This window comes from Choloepus didactylus, chromosome 4, assembly GCF_015220235.1.
Source record: "Choloepus didactylus isolate mChoDid1 chromosome 4, mChoDid1.pri, whole genome shotgun sequence".
In the NCBI taxonomy this organism is placed as follows: domain Eukaryota; kingdom Metazoa; phylum Chordata; class Mammalia; order Pilosa; family Megalonychidae; genus Choloepus; species Choloepus didactylus.
Genome location: NC_051310.1, coordinates 124,730,445 through 124,749,744, shown reverse-complemented (window position 1 = coordinate 124,749,744; position 19,300 = coordinate 124,730,445). Strand labels below are relative to the sequence as shown.

Sequence of the window (19,300 nt, the reverse complement as noted above, 5' to 3'; positions counted from 1 at the left end):
GGGACAAAAATCAAATGAATAATGGGGGAAAAGGGTGAGGGGATATTTTGGGTGTTCTTTTTTACTTTAATTTTAATTTTTATTTATTTTTTGAGTAATGAAAATGTTAAAAAAAAATTGCTTGTGGCGAAGAATGCATAATTATAAGATGGTACTGTGAAGAACTGACTGTACACTTTATGACTGTAAGGTATGTGAATATATCTCAATAAAATTGAATTTAAAAATTCACCTGTGAAGCCATCTGGGTTCTTTTTTGGAATAATTCTTAGTTTTTATACTCTATAGTTTCATAACTCTGTCATGATTGGTTTGGTATCTTGCAAAGATTCAGCTTCTGCTTTCTGATCAAAAAATCTTTCTTAAGCCAGTACCCAGGTCTACCATAGACCAAGACACAGTATTAGAATGTTTAATGTTATGTATGCCTAAAAGCTTCTACTCAACTAGCTTTCACATTCAGGAAACAAATTTAACAAAATTGAGAGACAGAATAAAAGTTATTACTTTTTAAACACCTGACTTGGTTTAATGAAAATGAGTTAATACCATATACTTTTGTTCCTTAGCCTTCATGTGATCTCTCCTGTTTGGTAATCTCATTCATCTCTGATAAAAGACTTCTGCAACTGTTTCCTTCTTTAGAGATGCCCTTCTTTAGAGGTACTGTGCTACTTCCATCTCAAAAAAATCTTGCTGTTGAGAACATAGGAACCATCTAATGACTTAAATTCTTTCAACATCTCTCTGAAGCAAAAGTTTTTTCTCCCACATTCTGTTCTTGCCCAGGCTAACACACTAATCTGTATTATTCATGTGTGATCCTGCAAAATTCACCCCTTTTCCATATTCCTATTATTTAGCACTAATCACTTAATTGGTATTCAAGCTTAACTCCACAAAGATAAGCCACTTACTTCCACATATAGAGGGTATAAAAATACACAGACATTTCAACAAATAGTGCTGGGGAAACTGGATATCCAAATGCAAAAGAATGAAATTGGACCCTTCCTCACACCAAATGCAAAAATTGAATCAAAATAAATCAATGTCCTAACTAAATAAAGGAGTTAAAACCATAAAACTATTGGAAGAAGTATGGGGTTTGTATTGTTTTTGCAACAGTTCCTGTTTTCAATTTATTTCAAAATAAAATTAAAAAACAAAACAAAACAAAAAAAAACCTATATTGACCAAAAGTCCATAACCAAAAAAAAAAAAAAAAACCTCTTAGAAGAAAACATAGGAGCAAATCTTCATGACCACTGATTTGTCAATAGAGTCATAGGTAGGACACCAAAGCACACGCAACAAAAGAAAAAACAGATAAATTCGACTTCATCAAATTTAAAACTTTTGTACAGCACAGGGCATTATCTTAAAGGAAGTGAAAAGACAACCTACAGATCATGAGAAAATAGTTAAAAGCCATATATCTGATAAGGGTCTAGTACACAGAACTCTTACAACTCAACAGTAAAAAGACAAACAACCCTATTTAAAAATGGGCAAAGGACTTGAATAGCCATTTCTCCAAAGAAGATATACAAATGGCCAATAAGCATATGAAAAGATGCTCAACATTATTAATCACTGAGGAAATGCAAATGAAATCCCCAATGAGATACCACTTCATACCCACTAGAAGGGCTATTATTAAAAAAGAAGCAAACAAACTGAAAATAAGTCTTGACAAGGATGCAAAGAAATAGGAACCCTCATGCTTTGTCAGTGGGGATGTAAAATGGTGCAGTCACTGTTGGAAACAGTTTGGCAGTTCCTCAGAAAATTAAATATAGAATTACCATATAACTTGGCAATCCCATTTCTAGGTATATAACCAAAAGAACTGAAAGCAAGGACTCAGATATTTGTACACCAATGTTCAAAGCAGTATTATTAGCTTATATTGGCTAAAAGGTGGAAGCAACCCAAGTGTCCATCAACAGATGAACAGACAAGCAAAATGTGGTATATACAATGGAATATTTGACCATAAAGAGGAATGAAGTTCTGATACCTGCTACAACATGGATGACCTTGAAGACATCATGTTAAGTGAAATAAGTCAGACATAAAAGGACAAATATTGTATGATCTTGCTTATATGACAATATGCAAATTCATGGAGACAGAAATTAGAACATAGGTTACCAGGGACAGGGGTGGAGACAGGGAATAGGGAGTTAATGCTTAATAGGGACAGAGTTTTCTGTGTGGGGTGATCAAAAAGTTTTGATCACAGATAGTAGTGATGATAGCACATTCAGAATGTAATTAACACCACTGAATTGTACACTTGAAAGTGACTAAAATGGGAAATTTCATGTTGTATCTATGTTACCATAATGACAATTTAATTTAAAAAACCCACAGAACAGTACAACACAGAGTGAATGCAAATGTATACTATGGACATTGGTTAATAATATAATTATATAGTAATATTGGTTTTTGAATTATAATAAATGTTCCACAGTTATGCAAAATGTTAATAATAGGAAAAACTGCATGTGGGGGGCAGGTACATGGGAACGTTACACTTTCTGCATGATTTTTCTGTATACCTACAATTGCTCTTTTAAAAAAAGTCAAGGAGTAGCAGTAAAAGTGGAGGAATCTTTCTAATTATGAAATGTTGCTTATAAAACAATTGTAATGATCCAAAAGCAAAAGTAGAGTCACACGTCTATAGAGTTATTGATGATATAATGCTTGTTATAGATTTCCTAATCTAAAAAAGAAAGAGGCTAATGTTCAGTTTTACCTTGATAATTTTTTCAGGGAAAAACTGCCAAGATTCAATCAAATCAGCATAACAACCTGTAGCTTTATTGCATGCAAAAACCACCAACAACAAGTTCTTCCAACATTAAAATTACTTTCTTCTTTCAAATGTTATTTTAAGATGTCAAAATGAGCATGAGATAAGAAATTACTTTAAAAAACTAATTTGTCCGAATAGGCAGACCTAGAGAGACAGAAAGTAGATTAGTGATTGCCTAGGGCTGGGGAATTGGGGCATATGGGGAGTGACTGGTAAAGCGTTATGAGGTCCCTCACAGGAGTGATAAAAATGTTCTAAAATTGATTGTGGTGATGGCTGTACAACTCTGATTAAACTAAAAACCACAGGATGTATATTTTAAATGAGTGAATTGTATGGTATGTTAACTATATCTCAAAACAATATATACACTAATTAAAGCTTTCACTTGAAGGCCTCAAGAGTCAAAAATTTAATTTTAATATTTAGTGTCTAATCTATGTTTTTCCTTTTCTTAAAAAAATGTATTGTGCAAACTGTATTTTCTTGTTTTAAATAATTGTGTATATTTCAGGATTAAAAAAGCAAAACTTTATAACTTTTTTATTTGCCTAGGAATATTTCCCTGAAATAGGTAAATCTATGGTCCAACTTTTTTTTTAACTGTAAATTTTATTGAGATATATTCACATACCATATAATCCATCCAATCAATGTTTCACAGTATCATCACCTAGTTGTGTATACATCACACTCAATTTTAGAACATTTCCATTACTTCAAAAAGAAAAATAAAAAATAGACATAAAAAAGAAAATCCAAAACATCTCGGTGGTGTTTTGAAGCTGTTATGTAACCCAGAAAAGGCCATGTTCTTTTAATCCATTCCTGTGGGTATAGACCTATCGTGGGTGGGACCTTTGGGTTAGGTTATTTCAACTGAGATGTGACCCATCCCATTCAAGGTGGATCTTAATCCTTTTACTGGAATCCCTTATGAGCAGACAGAGGACACACAGAAAAAGCCCAGAGAGCTCAGAGAAGCCCAAGAGAAGCTGAGAGGAAGCCACCAAAGCTAGAAGCTGGAAGCAATAAAACATGGGAGAGAAAGACCAGCAGACATCACCATGTACCTTCCTATGTGACAGAGGTGTCCCATATGCTGGTGGCCTATGGTCAGAGTCCAGGTATCATGCTGTTGATGCCTTATATGGGACAGTTTCATGGCCTTAAAACTGCAAATTGTAAGTTAATAAATTCCCATTGTAAAAGCCAATCCATTTCTGGTACATTGCATTCCAGGAGCTTCAGCAAACCAAAACAGATTTTGGTACCAGGAGTGACGTGTTGCTGAGTTTGCAAATACCAAAAATGTAGAACAGCTTTATAAATGGATAAGAGTAAGATTCTGGAAGAACTGTGAGGAGCTTGAGAGAAAAGGCCTAGATTGCTTTGAAGAGACTTTAGTAGAAATATGGATGCTAAGGGTGCTTTTGAGGAAGACAAACAGAAATGATGAATGTATCACTGCAAACTGGATGAAAGGCAATCCTTGTTTTAAAGTAGCAGAGAATTTCACAAAATTGAGTCCTGAAGTCAGATGGAAGGCAGAATTTGAAAGTGACAAGCTTGGATATTTAGCTGATGAGATTTCCAAACTAAATGTGGAAAATGCAGCCTCGCTTCTCCTTGCAGCTTAAAAATGTGAGAGGAAAGGGATAAGCTGAGAACTGAACTCTTAGGTACACATAAACCAGAAACTAATGGTTTGGAAAATTTTTGAGCTTCCAGAAAGCGAGTCACTAGAAAATACTGTCCCATGTGAGGATTTAGGTTTTCAATTTCCTTATTGGTCTTCTGTCTGGTTGATCTATCTATAGGAGAGAGTGATGTGTTGAAGTCTCCCACAATTATTGTGGAAATATCAATTGCTTCCTTTAGTTTTGCCAATGTTTCTCTCATGTATTTTGTGGCACCTTGATTGGGTGCATAGACATTTACGATTGTTATTTCTTCTTGTTGAACTGCCCCTTTTATTAGTATGTAGTGGCCTTCTTTGTCTCTCAAAACATCCCTTCATTTGAAGTCTATTTTATCTGAGATTAATATTGCTACACCTGCTTTCTTTTGGCTGTAGCTTGCATGAAATATTTTTTTCCATCCTTTCACTTTCAATTTCTTTGTGTCCCTGTGTCTAAGATGAGTCTCTTGTATGCAACATATTGATGGTTCATTTTTTTTGATCCATTCTGCGAATCTATATCTTTTAATTGGGGAGTTTAATCCATTTACATTCAATGTTATAACTGTGAAGGCATTTCTTGAATCAGCCATCTTATCCTTTGGTTTATGTTTGTCATATTTTCCCCTCTCTCTATTAATATCCTTTATTGTACCCATACCGAATCTCTTTAGTACTGAAACTTTCTCCAAGTCTCTCTGTCCTTTCTTTGTTTCTCTGTCTGTAGGGCTCTCTTTAGTATCTCCAGTAGGGCAGGTCTCTTGTTAGCAAATTCTCTCAGCATTTGTTTGTCTGTGAAAAATTTAAACTCTCCCTCAAATTTGAAGGAGAGCTTTGCTGGATAAAGTATTCTTGGTTGGAAATTTTTCTCACTCAGAATTTTAAATATATCGTGCCACTGCCTTCTCACCTCCATGGTGGCTGCCGAGTAGTCACTACTCAGTCTTATGCTGTTTCCTTTGTGGTGAATTGCTTTTCTCTTGCTGCTTTCAGAACTTGCTCCTTCTCTTCCGTGTTTGACAGTGTGATCAGAATATGTCTTGGAGTGGGTTTATTTCGATTTATTCTATTTGGAGTTCGCTGAGCATTTATGATTTGTGTATTTATGCTGTTTAGAAGATTTGGGAAGTTTACCCCAACAATTTCTTTGAATACTCTTCCTAGACCTTTACCCTTTTCTTCCCCTTCTGGAACACCAATGAGTCTTATATTCGGACGTTTTATACTATCTATCATATCCCTGAGGTCCGTTTCGATTTTTTCAATTTTTTTCCCCATTCTTTCTTTTATGCTTTCATTTTCCATTCTGTCATCTTCCAGGTCACTGATTCGTTGTTCAACTTCCTCTAGTCTTGTACTATGAGTGTCCAGAATCTTTTTAATTTGGTCAACAGTTTCTTTAATTTCCATAAGATCACCTAGTTTTTTATTTAGTCTTGCAATGTCTTCTTTATGCTCTTCTAGGGTCTTCTTGATATCCTTTGTATCCCGTACTATGGTCTCATTGTTCAAAGGAAAAAAGGATTAAAAAAAAAAAGGGGGGGGGCCCTCCTCAGAGATCTAATGGGTTATTGAAATGCTAAGAGACAAAGCAATTAGGGCCATTAAGGAAAGGGCCACAGGGCAGAGAGATCAGCTTTTCTTCGGGATTTACATATGAGCCTCAGGGCCTGAGCTCTGCCCTTCCCCTTTCTATGTTCACCAGAACTCCAAAAATCCTCCGCTTTTATTTTGGAGTTTTTCGTGTTGTTTTTTCCTATGCCTGTCTCCTCTCTGCTGGGCTGGCTGCTCTAGTGTCTAGTCTCAGTCTATCTATGGTTGGAGTCTGGATCAGTAGAATGAGTTTCCGATAAGGGCTGCCACTGCAGTTCTCCCTTCTCCTTCCCGGAGCTGACAGCCCCTCCTCCCACGGGACTGAGCATGGCAGGGAGGGGTGCGGGTCCCCTGGCCACAAAAACTTACAGATTTCGCTGATCTCAGCAGTTCCACGTTTTCATGAGTGTTGTATCAAGTATGCCCAAAGTCAGATTGCTCTGTGGTGTCCAGTCCACGCAGTTCCTGGCTTTCTACCTACTTTCCTGGAGGAGTAACTAAAACATACAGCTCACCAGTCTGCCATCTTGCCCCCCCATGTGAGGATTTAACTGAATATGGAACCAGTCAGATACTTCACTGTGAGTCAGGATTAGAGATGGAGTTATCCAGAAAGGATGTGTAGAAGGTCCTACTGTCTTATGGTTGGGACCCCCATGTGCTGCATGAGAAACTGACGAATTTTGTGAGAGATATGTATGAGGAGAACCACTGCCAGCCTGGATTAGGAGAGACAGAAAAGGGAGAGGTTGAAGGGAAAATGACTTCCAAAGCAGAACCATGAAAGCTAAGGTCTGGAGCAAAGACATCTCAGGTCAGGAGAGCTGACCCACCTATGCATGTGGAAAGGGTGAGTTTGTTCTGGAGTTTGCAGAAGGTGAGACTTCCACCCCATGGTTTAGGAAGAGTGTTCCCACCCCAGGGCTCTCAGATGTCCAGGGATTGAGGACAGGTTGGCTATACCATTGTTCAGGAAGAGAACTGCCACCCCACGTTTCAAAGAGGGTGGAGCAATTCCCTGGGATTGCGGAGAATTTGGCTGCCATGCCACTGTTCTGAGGGGGCTGAGCCTGTGCCCCAGAGATGGCAGAGGGTCTGGCTGCCACCCCAAAGCTAGAGAAGGGTAGGACTTAGAATTTACTTGCCACCCCAATGCTTGAGAGGGTGGAGCCAAGAGCATTTATTTCTCCCCAGTGCTTGGAGATTTTGGAGCCCTCACCCCAGTGTGTGGAGAGAGCTCTTGGAAAGGGTGGGGCTGACACTCTATCAGGCCCCAAGGACAAAATATCATTCTATAGATGATTCTCAGACCCTAAAATCTAATGTATACTCTAGGTTTTCAGAACTGTTTGGGTCTGGTAATCCCTGTTTTCCTTCCAATTTTTCCCTTTGGAAAACAGAATATTCACTCTATGACTGTCCCACTTTTGAATACTTGAAGCAGATAGCATGTTCTACATTTCACAGGTCTACAGCTAAAGGGGAATTCTGCCCAAGGATAGACCATACTTGTAACTGATTTTGATGAGACTTTGTACTTAATAATTGTTACTGAAATGATTTAAGCCTTTTGTGATATTGTGATAGAATGAATGTATTTTGTGCATGGAAAGAATGTGTCTTTGCAGGGTTCAGAGAGTGGAGTGTGGTGGTTTGAACCTGTTACGTAACCCAGAAAAGGCCACATTCTTTTAATCCCTTCCTGTTGGTGAAGACCTATGGTGAGTGGGACCTTTTGGTTAGGTTATTTCAATAGAGATATGACCAGCCCATTCAAGGTGGGTCTTAATCGTTTTACTAGAATCCTTTATGAGAGGATAAAGGACACAAAGAAAAAGCCCAGAGAGCTCAGAGAAGACCCAGAGAAGCTGAGAAGAAACCACCAAAGCCAGAGCCAGAAGCAATGAAATCCAGGAGAGAAGGACCAGTAAACTACTATGTGCCTTCCCAGGTGACGGAGGTGTCATGGATGCTGGTGGCCTGTCTTCAGAGTCCAAGTATCATCCTGTTGATACCTTAATTAGGACATTTTCACGGCCTTAGAACTAAAAATTGTTAAGTTAATAAATCCTGATTGTAAAAGCCAATCCACTTTTGTTATACTGCATTCTGACAGCTTCAGCAAACCAAAACAACCCCTTATCCCCATATTACTGACCCCTAGTATTGGTGTGGTACATTTGTTACTATTGATGAAAGAATATTAAGACATTACTTTTAACTATAGCCCATAGTTTACAATAGGTACTTTTATCCCATATACCACTCTATTAACTCTGTCAAAGTGTTGCATGTTTGTACTAGTTCATGAAAGAACTTATTTATATTTATAGTGTTAATCATAAACAACAGCCATAGGTCCAACCTTTATATCCTGAACTTTCACACAGATTTGCAGGAACACATGTCAATAAGTAGCAGATAGCCTACATAGCATAATAAGTCCCAAAACCAAAGTGTAAACAAACTACTGAGGAAATACAGTGGTTAGAACTAATTATCCTTACCTAGTTTTCTAATATATCTTTAATTAAAGGACTTTCCTATCAATCTGCAACTTACCTTCATCATAAAATTCAGTGCATATTTTTGATCTTCCCGCCTTGCTGCAGCTTTTGCTTCCGCAGCCTCTTTCGCTGTCTCTTGTGCTTGTAAAACAGACTTTTCCCTTATTCTTTGCATCATTTCTTTGTCAACTAAACCATAAGGAATATCACTAAATTAGAATTAGGATGAATTTGTTTTACTTACCAGAAAACTGCTTAACAGGATGAGATTTCTTTTTTAGGTGGCCACGAAGCTAATAATAAAAGGTAAGCAAGTAATTGTAATAATAATAATAATAATGAAGTACTACAAAACAAGCAGGGGGTACTGGGAAGGGCATGAGCACGGGGTGCGGGACAAAAGAGAGACAGAAGGAGGGAGAGTAAAGGAAGGGAGGAAGGAGGGAGGAAGAGAGGAGGAAGGGGAAGGGCAGAGGGAGGAAAACATTTACCCTCCACCTTCTCTCTGCCTGTTGAGAAACTAGGGCTATTTACTTATAAACCTGATCACAGTAAATCATCACTATGGGGTCTCCTAGAAAAGAAAATGGTTTGAGACCATTCGATAAGATCAATCACCCTGACAAGCACAAAGCAATAATTTATGCATAGAAGAGTACAGGGCCAGCCCTCAGAAAATTATAAAGTGACATGTCATGGTATACATAGAACTTTATCCCTCATAATCATTTTTATATTTAGCAATTCAATGTTTTACAAACTGCTGGTCATGATCTGATAGTGCATAAATTATCTTAGGGGAGGGATCATGCCCTAAGGGAATGGATCTGGCCTTTGAGAACATAAAAAGGGAAAAGAGGAAACTCAGGTGGTGGGGGAAGGTGAGTCAGGCCCTACAGAGGTATTCTTAACCTTTCTGGTGTAGCAGAATCCTTGGCAGTATAATGAAGCCTCACGGACTCCTCCTCAGAGTAATCTTTTTAAATGCATAAAATAAAATACAAAGGATCAAAAGAAAACCAGTTATTTTAAAATATACTTAGAAAATACTAAAACCTAAATTTGTGATATTGTGCTCTTATTAATGCATTAAATAATATACAGCAAGTCTAATCAGTATAATTTCAAAGTATAATGATTACAAAATAGAGGTATCTGTGATATGAAAATATTTGTGATTTCTGTTCATATTACTCTTGTATGTTACCTATTTTCATGATTGAAGGAAACAAATTTCAGTTAGAAGTAATGAAAAAGGATGTAATTTTTACTCATCTAAGATCTTGACTGGGAATTAGGATTCAAATTTGGTCTAGAAGCCCCTACCCAATTCTCCTCCTGTTTAATAATAGAGAAATGGACAGTTGGACCAGCTTCAAAAGAAGAAATAATAAAAATAGTATCAACTTTCCAAATGAAATGCTCCATACCTAAAAGAAATGAAGAGTGTATCAAGAAAGCACTTCAGGATAAAAGGACAAATATTGTATGATTCCTCTTACATGAAATATCCAGAATGGGCAAATTCATAGACACAGAAAGTAGATTAGCGGTTACCAGGGGTGGGGTAGGAAGGAAGAATGGGCTGTTATTGTTTAATGGGTTATATTTTTAAATGAGCCATTATAAATAGACGGCGTTGTCACAACAATCTTATCACTTAGGTATTATTACAGGTGAAGTCACTGAGGTGCAGTAGGGTCGAGTAACTGGCAGAGGTTACACAACCGTTAAGTGGCAGAGCTGGAATTAGAACTTGAGCAAATTTTGACTCCAAAGCAGTGGTTCTCAGCCTTCCCTACACATTAGATCATCTATGGAACTTTTAAATAATACAGATGCTTGAACTTTACCCTCAGCCAGTCAAATCAGTTTCTGGGAGTGTGACCCAGGCATCCGTAGGGTTTAAAAAGCTTGATGTACAGTCCCTTCTAACTTCAAAATTAAGAGTATCAACAGGAGTTGAAAGAAATTAAAATATTTAGAACATCCTTGATGTGTTTTATAACATATTCCCAAAGCTTCACCACAGACTTACTGAGTTAAAAAGGGAGGGGAGGTTAGAAGAAATCAAGTTTAAAACAACAGCAACAGAGGAGGAACCTAAGATGGCAGCTATGTGAGACAGGGCAAAAAAACACCTCCGTGAAAAATACTAGGTAAAAGCCAGAAAGTGATCCAGAACACCAGTTTCAGCGATGCACCAGCCAGACAAGGTCTGCTAAATCCACAGGGACCGTGCATTTGGTGAAACCGAGAGTCTGCATTCTGAAACGACAGGCTGGGAATGCCCCTGCATGGCCTGGTGGCCCAGGGCTTCCCTGGAGGGCCGGCATGCACTTGTGACGTGGCACAACCTTCCCTCAGCAGAGGTCCTGGAAGAGCACAGCTGGGAAGGGGGAGCCACTCGGAAATCCCAGGGACCCTACGCCAATACCAAGGACTTGTGGGTCAGCGGCAGAGACAATCTGTGGCAAGACTGAAATGAAGGCTTAGACTCTTGCAACAGCCTTAAATCTCCAGGGACACCTGGGAGGTTTGATTATTAAAGCTGCCCTGCCTCCCTAACCACCCAGACATATGCCCCACATTCAAGGTGGACAGCACCAACACACCCAAACTTACTGCACCAATTGAACCCCACAAGAATCAGATCCCCACACACCACAAAGACAAAGTTGGGGAGAACTGACTTGAGAGGAATAGGTGACTTGCAGACGCCATCTGCTGGTTAGTTAGAGAAAGTATATGCCACCAAGCTGTAGATCTGACCAATTAAGGACTGGTAATTTTTATAACCTGAAAGAACCGTGTCAAGTAAAGCAAATGCCAAGAGGCCAAAAGCAACAGAAAATCTTAAAGCATATGATAAAACCAGACGATATGGAGAACCCAAAACCAAACACCCAAATCAAAAGATCAGAAAAGACACAGTACTTGGCGCAATTAATCAAAGAACTGAAGACAAACAATGAGAGCATGGCACAGGATATAAAGGACATAAAGAAGACCGTAGAAGAGCATAAAGAAGAAATTGCAAGAGTAAATAAAAAAATAGAAGATCTTATGGAAATAAAAGAAATTGTTGGCCAAATTAAAAAAGACTCTGGATACTCATAATACAAGAATAGAGGAAGCTGAACAGTGACTCAGTGTCCTTGAGGACCACAGAATGGAAAATGAAGGAACAAAAGAAAGAATGGGGAAAAAAATCGAAATGGATCTCAGGGATATGATAGATAAAATAAAATGTCCAAATTTAAGAATCATTGGTGTCCCAGAAGGGGAAGAGAAGGGTAAAGGTCTAGAAAGAGTATTCAAAGAAATTGTTGGGGAAAACTTCCCAAACCTTCTGCACAATATAAATACACAAAGCATAAATGTCCAGAGAACTCCAAATAGAATAAATCCAAATAAACCCATTACGAGACATATACTGATCAGACTCTCAAATACTGAAGAGAAGGAGCAAGTACTGAAAGCAGCAAGAGAAAAACAATTCACCACATACAAAGGAAACAACGTAAGACTAAGTACTGACTACTCAGTGGCCACCATGGAGGCAAGAAGGCAGTGGCACGACATATTTAAAATTCTGAGAGAGAAAAATTTCCAACCAAGAATACTTTATCCAGCAAAACTCTCCTTAAATTTGAGGGAGAGCTTAAATTTTTCACAGACATACAAATGCTGAGAGATTTTGTTAATAAAAGACCTGCCCTACTTCAGATACTACAGGAAGCCCTACCCACAGAGAAACAAAGAAAAGAGAGTGAGATATAGAGAAATTTAACAGATGCATGTGGACCATTGCGTCCTGGGTCACCGGGACACACATTCTTCTCTAGTGATCACGGATCTTTCTCCAGAATGGACCATATGCTGGGACATAAAACAAGCCTCAATAAATTAAAAAAAAAAAAAAAATTGAATTTGTCCGAGGCACATTCTCTGACCACAATGGAATACAAACAGAAGTTGATAACCATTGGAGACTTGGAGAATTCACAAACACCTGGAGGTAAAAATGAGGGGGAGATGAAAAGATTCCTGGATAATAAAAAGCTGAGGGACTTCATCACCAGTAGATCAGTCCTATAAGAAATGCTAAAGGGAGTTGAACAGGCTGAAAGGAAGGGACACTAAACAATTGACTGAAACTACATGAAGAAATAAAGATTTCCAGTAAAATCACCTGGTAAATACAAATACCAATACTACTGTATTTTTGATTTGTAACTCCACTATTTACTTCCTACAGGATCTAAAGTACATAAACTGTAATGATAAATCATAAAGGTGGGGGAATGGAGGAGTATAGGAACATATGAAGTTACGTTGGTACCTAGGAAAAACAAGATTGTTATAGATTTAAGAGGTTAAATTTAAGCTGCATGGTAAACCACAGTAAATACAAAGAAAGTATCACAGAATATGACCATAGAGATGAAAAGTAGAGTATGGGTTACTAGAAATGGGGGAAAGGGCAATGGGGAGTTAAGAAATGAGTGTAGAGATTCTGTTTGGGGTGAAGGGAAATTTCTAGAAATGGATGGTGAGAAGGTGATAGCATTGCAACATTCTAAATGTGATTAATCCCACTAATGGAATGCTAGGGATGGGTTGGAATGGGAAGGTTTAGGCTGTATATATGTTTTCACAATTGAAAAAAAAAAAAAAAGACAGTCTAAATAGATGACAATTAAATGCCAAGGATGATCCTGGATGGGATCTGAGGATGGAGGAGAGGAGGCTCAAAGAGACACAGATGGGACATTTGCCAAGGGTAAAGTTCAAGCATCTGTATTATTTAAAAGTTCCATAGATGATCTAATGTGTAGGGAGGGCTGAGAACCACTGCTTTGGAGTCAAAATTTGCTCAAGTTCTAATTCCAGCTCTGCCACTTAACAGTTGTGTAACCTCTGCCAATTACTCGACCCTACTGCACCTCAGTGACTTCACCTGTAATAATACCTAAGTGATAAGACGGTTGTGACGATTAATAGGTGTGTTAATGCCTAACTCAAAAAAAAGTGCTCAATAATGGCTATTACAGGGGGGGTCTTAGCCTCCTAAGAGGCTCACATCTTCTGCCTAAGATCTATTATCAAGGTGCTCCAACTTTTGAATAATTCTATCTTTGGACTTATTTAAGTAAAAGCTGAAAGACAATCTCATTTAAATCAAGCTGTGTATTGCTTTTCCTAGAGAATATAGTTGTCTCAAAAGATAATTTTTTTTAAAAAAGGAATAAAATAGAAAAAGCACTAATGGAAAACCATCTTTTAACAAAGAACTTACCACCTGACAGAGAAAGGGACTCCCAAATGGCCGCTTCTTTTTTATACAAGGTGAAGCAAACAGCATCATTCCCAATTTTGGCTTTGCTGGTAGCATCGTCAATGGGCGCATATAAAAACACTTCAAATAAAAATGGAGGATAATTGACCTATTCAGAAGGGGAAAAACGGAAGTGAATTTATTTTACAAATTAAAGATACTGCCGTTAAGAAATAAATGATGGAGAAGCCAAAATCATTTCCTTAAATACCCATTAAATTTATTCCAGGTCGTAAAAGATTACGAAGGTGCACGAGGAAGCCCTGGATTTGATGACATCTGGCTACAATTGTATGGCGTTTGTTTTTAAAAACGGGAGTGCTTATCTGCAAGGACGCGCAGGTAACAGAAGCTCAGTCGCGCTCTCGCAGACGCTTCGGACCACACCCCCGAGGACGCGGCAGGCAAGACTCGCGTTCCTACCTTCAGATAGTTTTCAGTGCAAAACACGTCCGTATCTCTTACGCAGACGCCTCGGAGGGGCACAGAAAGAAAGACTGCATGCCGCGTCTGCTGCCAGCTGTAATCGCTAACCTGCAGAGGCATCGCGGGAGGGGGCCAGAACTGATAACGCAGCTAGTTACTACACACTCCCGGTTGCTAGGGAAATTGGGGTCAGCGCGCGCCAGCCCTTCCGGGTTAAGCTTGACTGCGGCGCCCTACGTTCCCAGCGTGGGTGTCCGCGGGTAACATTTTGCGATTGTCAGGGCCCCCTGGGTGATGCATTAGCCTGCGTCCTAGGGTCTCATCTCCTTTCCCACCGTCTGAGCGAGTGTCCAAAGAGTAGGCCTACGTCTCCTTATCTACTTTAGAATGAAGAGAGCTTCACGTCTGAAACTGCAAAGAGACGTTGGTTTACAGCGCAGGAAAGCGAGAACCGCGGGGAGTAGGTGCTGCGCCCACGTTCTCTCGCAGTCCCGGGCCTTTTTTTTTTTTTTTTTTTTTTTCCCGTTCTTAAGGAGTTGTCACCATTTGGTATTCCTGCTTTGAAAAGTTCTTGGTCAGGCCGACAGCCTGGCCTAGGAGCTTGCCTGCCATATTGTAGTCCTCCAAATGCTGTCAACTGTAAGGCCGCCAAAAGCACCTAGGTAGAGTTTTCTCCAAGGTTTTAGAACTGGTAAGGAGCGACCCTGTGACTCATACCTGACAAATGATTTGCTGCAACTGAGCAGTAGGAGAAATTGGATTTATATGCAATAGGTTTTACAGTTGGAGAAGACTGAATTTTATCACCGGACAGAAACTTGTAGTTCATCTAGTCTCATCCTGCATATTTATTTAAGGAATCTGAGACCCATATGGTTTAAACCCATTGTTACAGGTGGTAACAGATGTGGTAGGGAATAGTTAAAATCTAGTTCTTTTAACTCCCATTCCAATGTTCTTTCCTCCTGCTTGATTTCTGTAGACCTAGTTTGTAAAGTAGTGGAATTTAATGCTAATTCAATAAATTTGCACGTTATTAAACAACAAATTACTGGTCACCTAGGAATTTGAATTTTTAACTTTTAACTTTTGGAGGCCGTTAACACACAAATTTCAAAGCTCTGAGAAATGCCTTGAAAGTTTAGGAGACTTGGGGTGAGATGGGGGTGGGGGGCAATCTTTCCCCTGAAAAGGCCACCCCTCCCTACCATGACCAGTTTTGTCAGTAATTCTTTGTCTCAAGCTTCCCATACCTTTGAATCCTAGAAATTATCTTAGACTTCTTCCTTTTCCTTCTGCCCCTAAGCAGCAAAACCTATGGATTCTATGGATTGTTCTTATATTATATTGCCTTTGGCATTTTCCCCTTTTTGGCCTCAGCAGTTTGAAACTGTTATGGACTCCAGAACAGCTATGATTTTTTAATGCGATCTTGTTGGGTGGAACCTTTTGATTGTTTCCTTGGAGAAGTGACTCACCCAACTGTGGGTGAGACATTTGATTAAATTGTTTTCATGGAGGTGTGGACCCCGCCCATTCATGGTGGGTCTTCATTGGTTCTCTGGGGTACTTAAGAGACCTCAAGAAAGCTCAGATGCTTGCTGATGTTGAGAGATGCTAGGAGTTGCAGACAGAAGGATATTTGGAGATGCTAAGTTAAGAGATGAAGCACAGAGTTTGCTCCTGAGAAACTAAGAGAGGACCCCCAGATGCGTAGAGAGAAATGCCATGGGAGAAAGAAGCAAGGACGCACTGTAGCTGAGACAGAAGAGCGAAGACAGAAGTCCGGAGACATTTTGGAGAAAGCCATTTTGAAACAACCTGGGAGCAAAGGAAAGGCATACACAAGCCATGTGCCTTTCCCAGCTGACAGAGGTGTTCTGGCCGCCATTGGCCTTCCTTCAGTGAAGGTATCCTCTTCTTGATGCCTCAGTTTGGACACTTTTATGACTTTAGAACTTAGATTATTTGTAACCTAATAAATCCCCTTTATAAAAGCCAATCCATTTCTTGTTATTTAGCATAATGGCAGCATTAGCAAACCAGAACGGGGCCCATTTCTACTTTTACTATTTCGTTTCAAACTCTCATGTGTCTCAAAAGACAGGATTTATGCATCCCTTTCACATAAAATTTTAAAGTCGAAGTGTTCACTATATAAAAACACAAGTGAGATTATGTATGGGAGATAATAAAAATGCTTTGTGCTGTTTGGAGTTTCAGAAAAATGGGTTACAAATCACTTTGTTAATATAGTGAAATTCTCTCTTCTCTTGACTACCATAATCTCAATATTTTTTATACTCTAAATTATACTTTAAAAAAGGGTTTCACTACTGATACCATTTTAAAACATCTTTAATTTTTAGACATTGTTTTATAATTGATGTACTTATCTAAACAAAGTTTCACAAGCCTTGAAACTAACTTAATCATAAAATCATTGTTTCAGCTTACTAAAGCTGCTGGAATGCAATATACCAGAAATGAATTGGCTCTTACAATGGGGTTTATTAGTTCACAAATTTACAGTTCTACGGCCATGAAAATTTCCCAGTTAAGGCATAAACAGGATGATACCCTCTCTGAAGAAAGGCCAGTGGCATCTGGGGTTCCTCTGTCACATGGGAAGGCACATGGGGCTCTGCATATCCTTCTGTCTTGGGTTTAGCTTCTGGTTTCAGTGGCTTTCTCCAGAATGTCTCTGGGCTTCTGTCTCAGCTTCTTTTCTTCCCAGGGCAAACTCCAGATGTCCTCTATTAGCTTCTCTGAGCACTCTCCAAAATGTCTACGCCTTTTATCCTCTCATAGAGGACTCCAGAAAGGGGATTAAGACCTACCTTGAATGGGCAAAGTAACATCTCTATGGAAACAATCTAATCAAAGGTCCCACCCACAATAGGTCAGGTCTGCCCCACCAAGATTGGATTAACAGGACATAGTCTTCCTGGGGTACATAACAGATTCAAACCAGCACAGTCTTAATTTGTGTTTCTTATTAGATTTAAAAAAAAAAAAAAGCCCTAGTTTAACCCATGGATAGATAGAAACTTGTATATATATTGTAAAGGTGGCTCTGCAGACAAGTGGGAAAAGCAAGGAAGGAAATGACTATTGAATATGATGGTGCTGACAGAAATGGTTACCATATGGGAAAAAAATGAGATTGGAGCTCTGTGTGCAAATGGTGTCACACACAAAAATGAACTTCAGATGGACTAAAGGATAAAAGTGAAAGGCAAAACTTTGAAATGTAAAAAAAAAGAAAAGTCAGTATCTGTATATCTTGGAGTAAAAAAGGATTTCTTAAATATGACATTACAAAGCACTAACCATGGATGAAAGATTGAAAACAAACTAAAATTAGTAACTTGTGTTCACAAAAGGCACAATAAATTAAAAGAAGATATTTTAAAAATATACAATGTCAATACTCTTCAACTAAAACTACAAATACACTTGTAGTTGAATAGTTGGGTATATTGCTTGTTGAGCAAGGGAGAACACACATTGGGGAACCATGAGTACGTGCTGTTAGAATTTGGGAATGTTCAAGAAAGGGAGAGATCCCTCTAGGTTGGACATTGTCAGAAAGTGAGGGTAATTCTATGTTTGGATAAAGAAGTATCAGTCATTCATTTTAGCAAAGAAAGAGGCACAGTGACCTTGTTTTGGTCTGTGCTTACATAAAATTATGAAGTGGCCATGTTTTGTCTCCTTTTAAAATGGTACTTTTGTCAGACATTAGTGTACCAGTCTGGGCTTTCCAGAAAAATAGAACAAACATATATATACACACACATATATAAAGATACTTTTCACAGTCATGGTGAAAGGTATGTCCTCTGGACACTGCTGGAGTGGGTGAGCAGATCTTACAAGATAAATCCAGTATAACATTCCAATCTCTCTAAGCCTTTGGATGCCGCCTTCTACATTATACCAGGGCAGTTCTGGCATTTCAACTTCATTTAGTGTAGACCACCATTTGATCCATTCTTTAGCCAATCAACCAAATAAACTGTTAAAGCCTATTACCCCTTGAGCTACAACAATGAATCCAGAATCTCTGTTTAGTGGGCTCATCTCAATAAATTCAGCCTGATCCAGTTTTACGTTCCTTCCACCATTATCTCACACCCTTAAAATTCATTCCCTCACCTTTTTTCCAGATTTCTGTATGAATAAATTGGAAAAATCATGTTCTGAAGTGTTGCACACTTCCCAATGGGTCACACTTTGTACCTCATCTTTCGAGACCTGCTGGAACTTCAGTCTAGTTATAGGTGTGCTTTAAATATTTCATCCCACTGCCTTCTTGCCTCTATGGTTTCTGATGAGAAATGTACACTTAATTTTATTAGGCCTCCCTTGTATGTGACATGTTGCTTCTCTCTTGCATTTTTCAGGATTCTCTCTGTATCTTTGGCACTTGACAGTTTGATTATAATGTGTCTGGACATGTCTTTGAGTTTATCCTGTTTGGGATTTGTTGGACTTCTCGGATGTGTACATTCCTGTCTTTTATTAAATTTGAGAAGTTTGTAGCCATTATTTTGTCAAATATTCCCTTTTCCCCTTTCACTGTTCTGCTTCTGAGACTCCAATAATGCATATATTATTATGCTTCATGATGTCTCACAGGTCTTTTAGGCTCAGTTCACTTTTCTCCGTTCATTTTTCTTTCTGCTCCTCAGCCAGAGAAATTTCAATTGTCATGTCTTTGAGTTTCCCAATTCTTTCTTCTGCCAGCTTGAATCTGCTGTTAAACCCCTCTAGGGATTTTTTTTATTTCAGTTATTTTGGACTTCAACTCAAGTATTTCTGTTTGGTTCCTTTTTGTAATTTCTATTTCTTTATTACAATTCTCATTTTTTTTCATATATAGTTTTCCTGATACTCTTTAGTTCATTGTGTTTTCC

The 19,300-nt window shown here is 38.6% G+C and overlaps 1 protein-coding gene across 5 annotated transcripts in view; it reads right to left on the bottom strand.

Moving 5' to 3' along the window:
• DNAAF4 (dynein axonemal assembly factor 4) overlaps window positions 1-14,515 on the bottom strand; it is a 104,172-nt gene extending 89,657 nt beyond the window's left edge. For all 5 annotated transcript variants that reach the window (XR_005216458.1, XM_037833900.1, XM_037833898.1 and 2 more), the window contains exons 1-3: window positions 14,376-14,515; window positions 13,914-14,061; window positions 8,667-8,800 (exon numbers count right to left, since the gene is read on the bottom strand). Coding sequence is in view for 4 of the 5 variants with exons in the window: in XM_037833900.1 (XP_037689828.1) it covers window positions 8,667-8,800; window positions 13,914-14,061; window positions 14,376-14,498 (405 nt within the window). In the remaining variant the exon portion in view is untranslated. The remainder of the gene's footprint in view (window positions 1-8,666; window positions 8,801-13,913; window positions 14,062-14,375) is intronic.
• Between the last annotated feature and the right edge of the window lie 4,785 nt (window positions 14,516-19,300).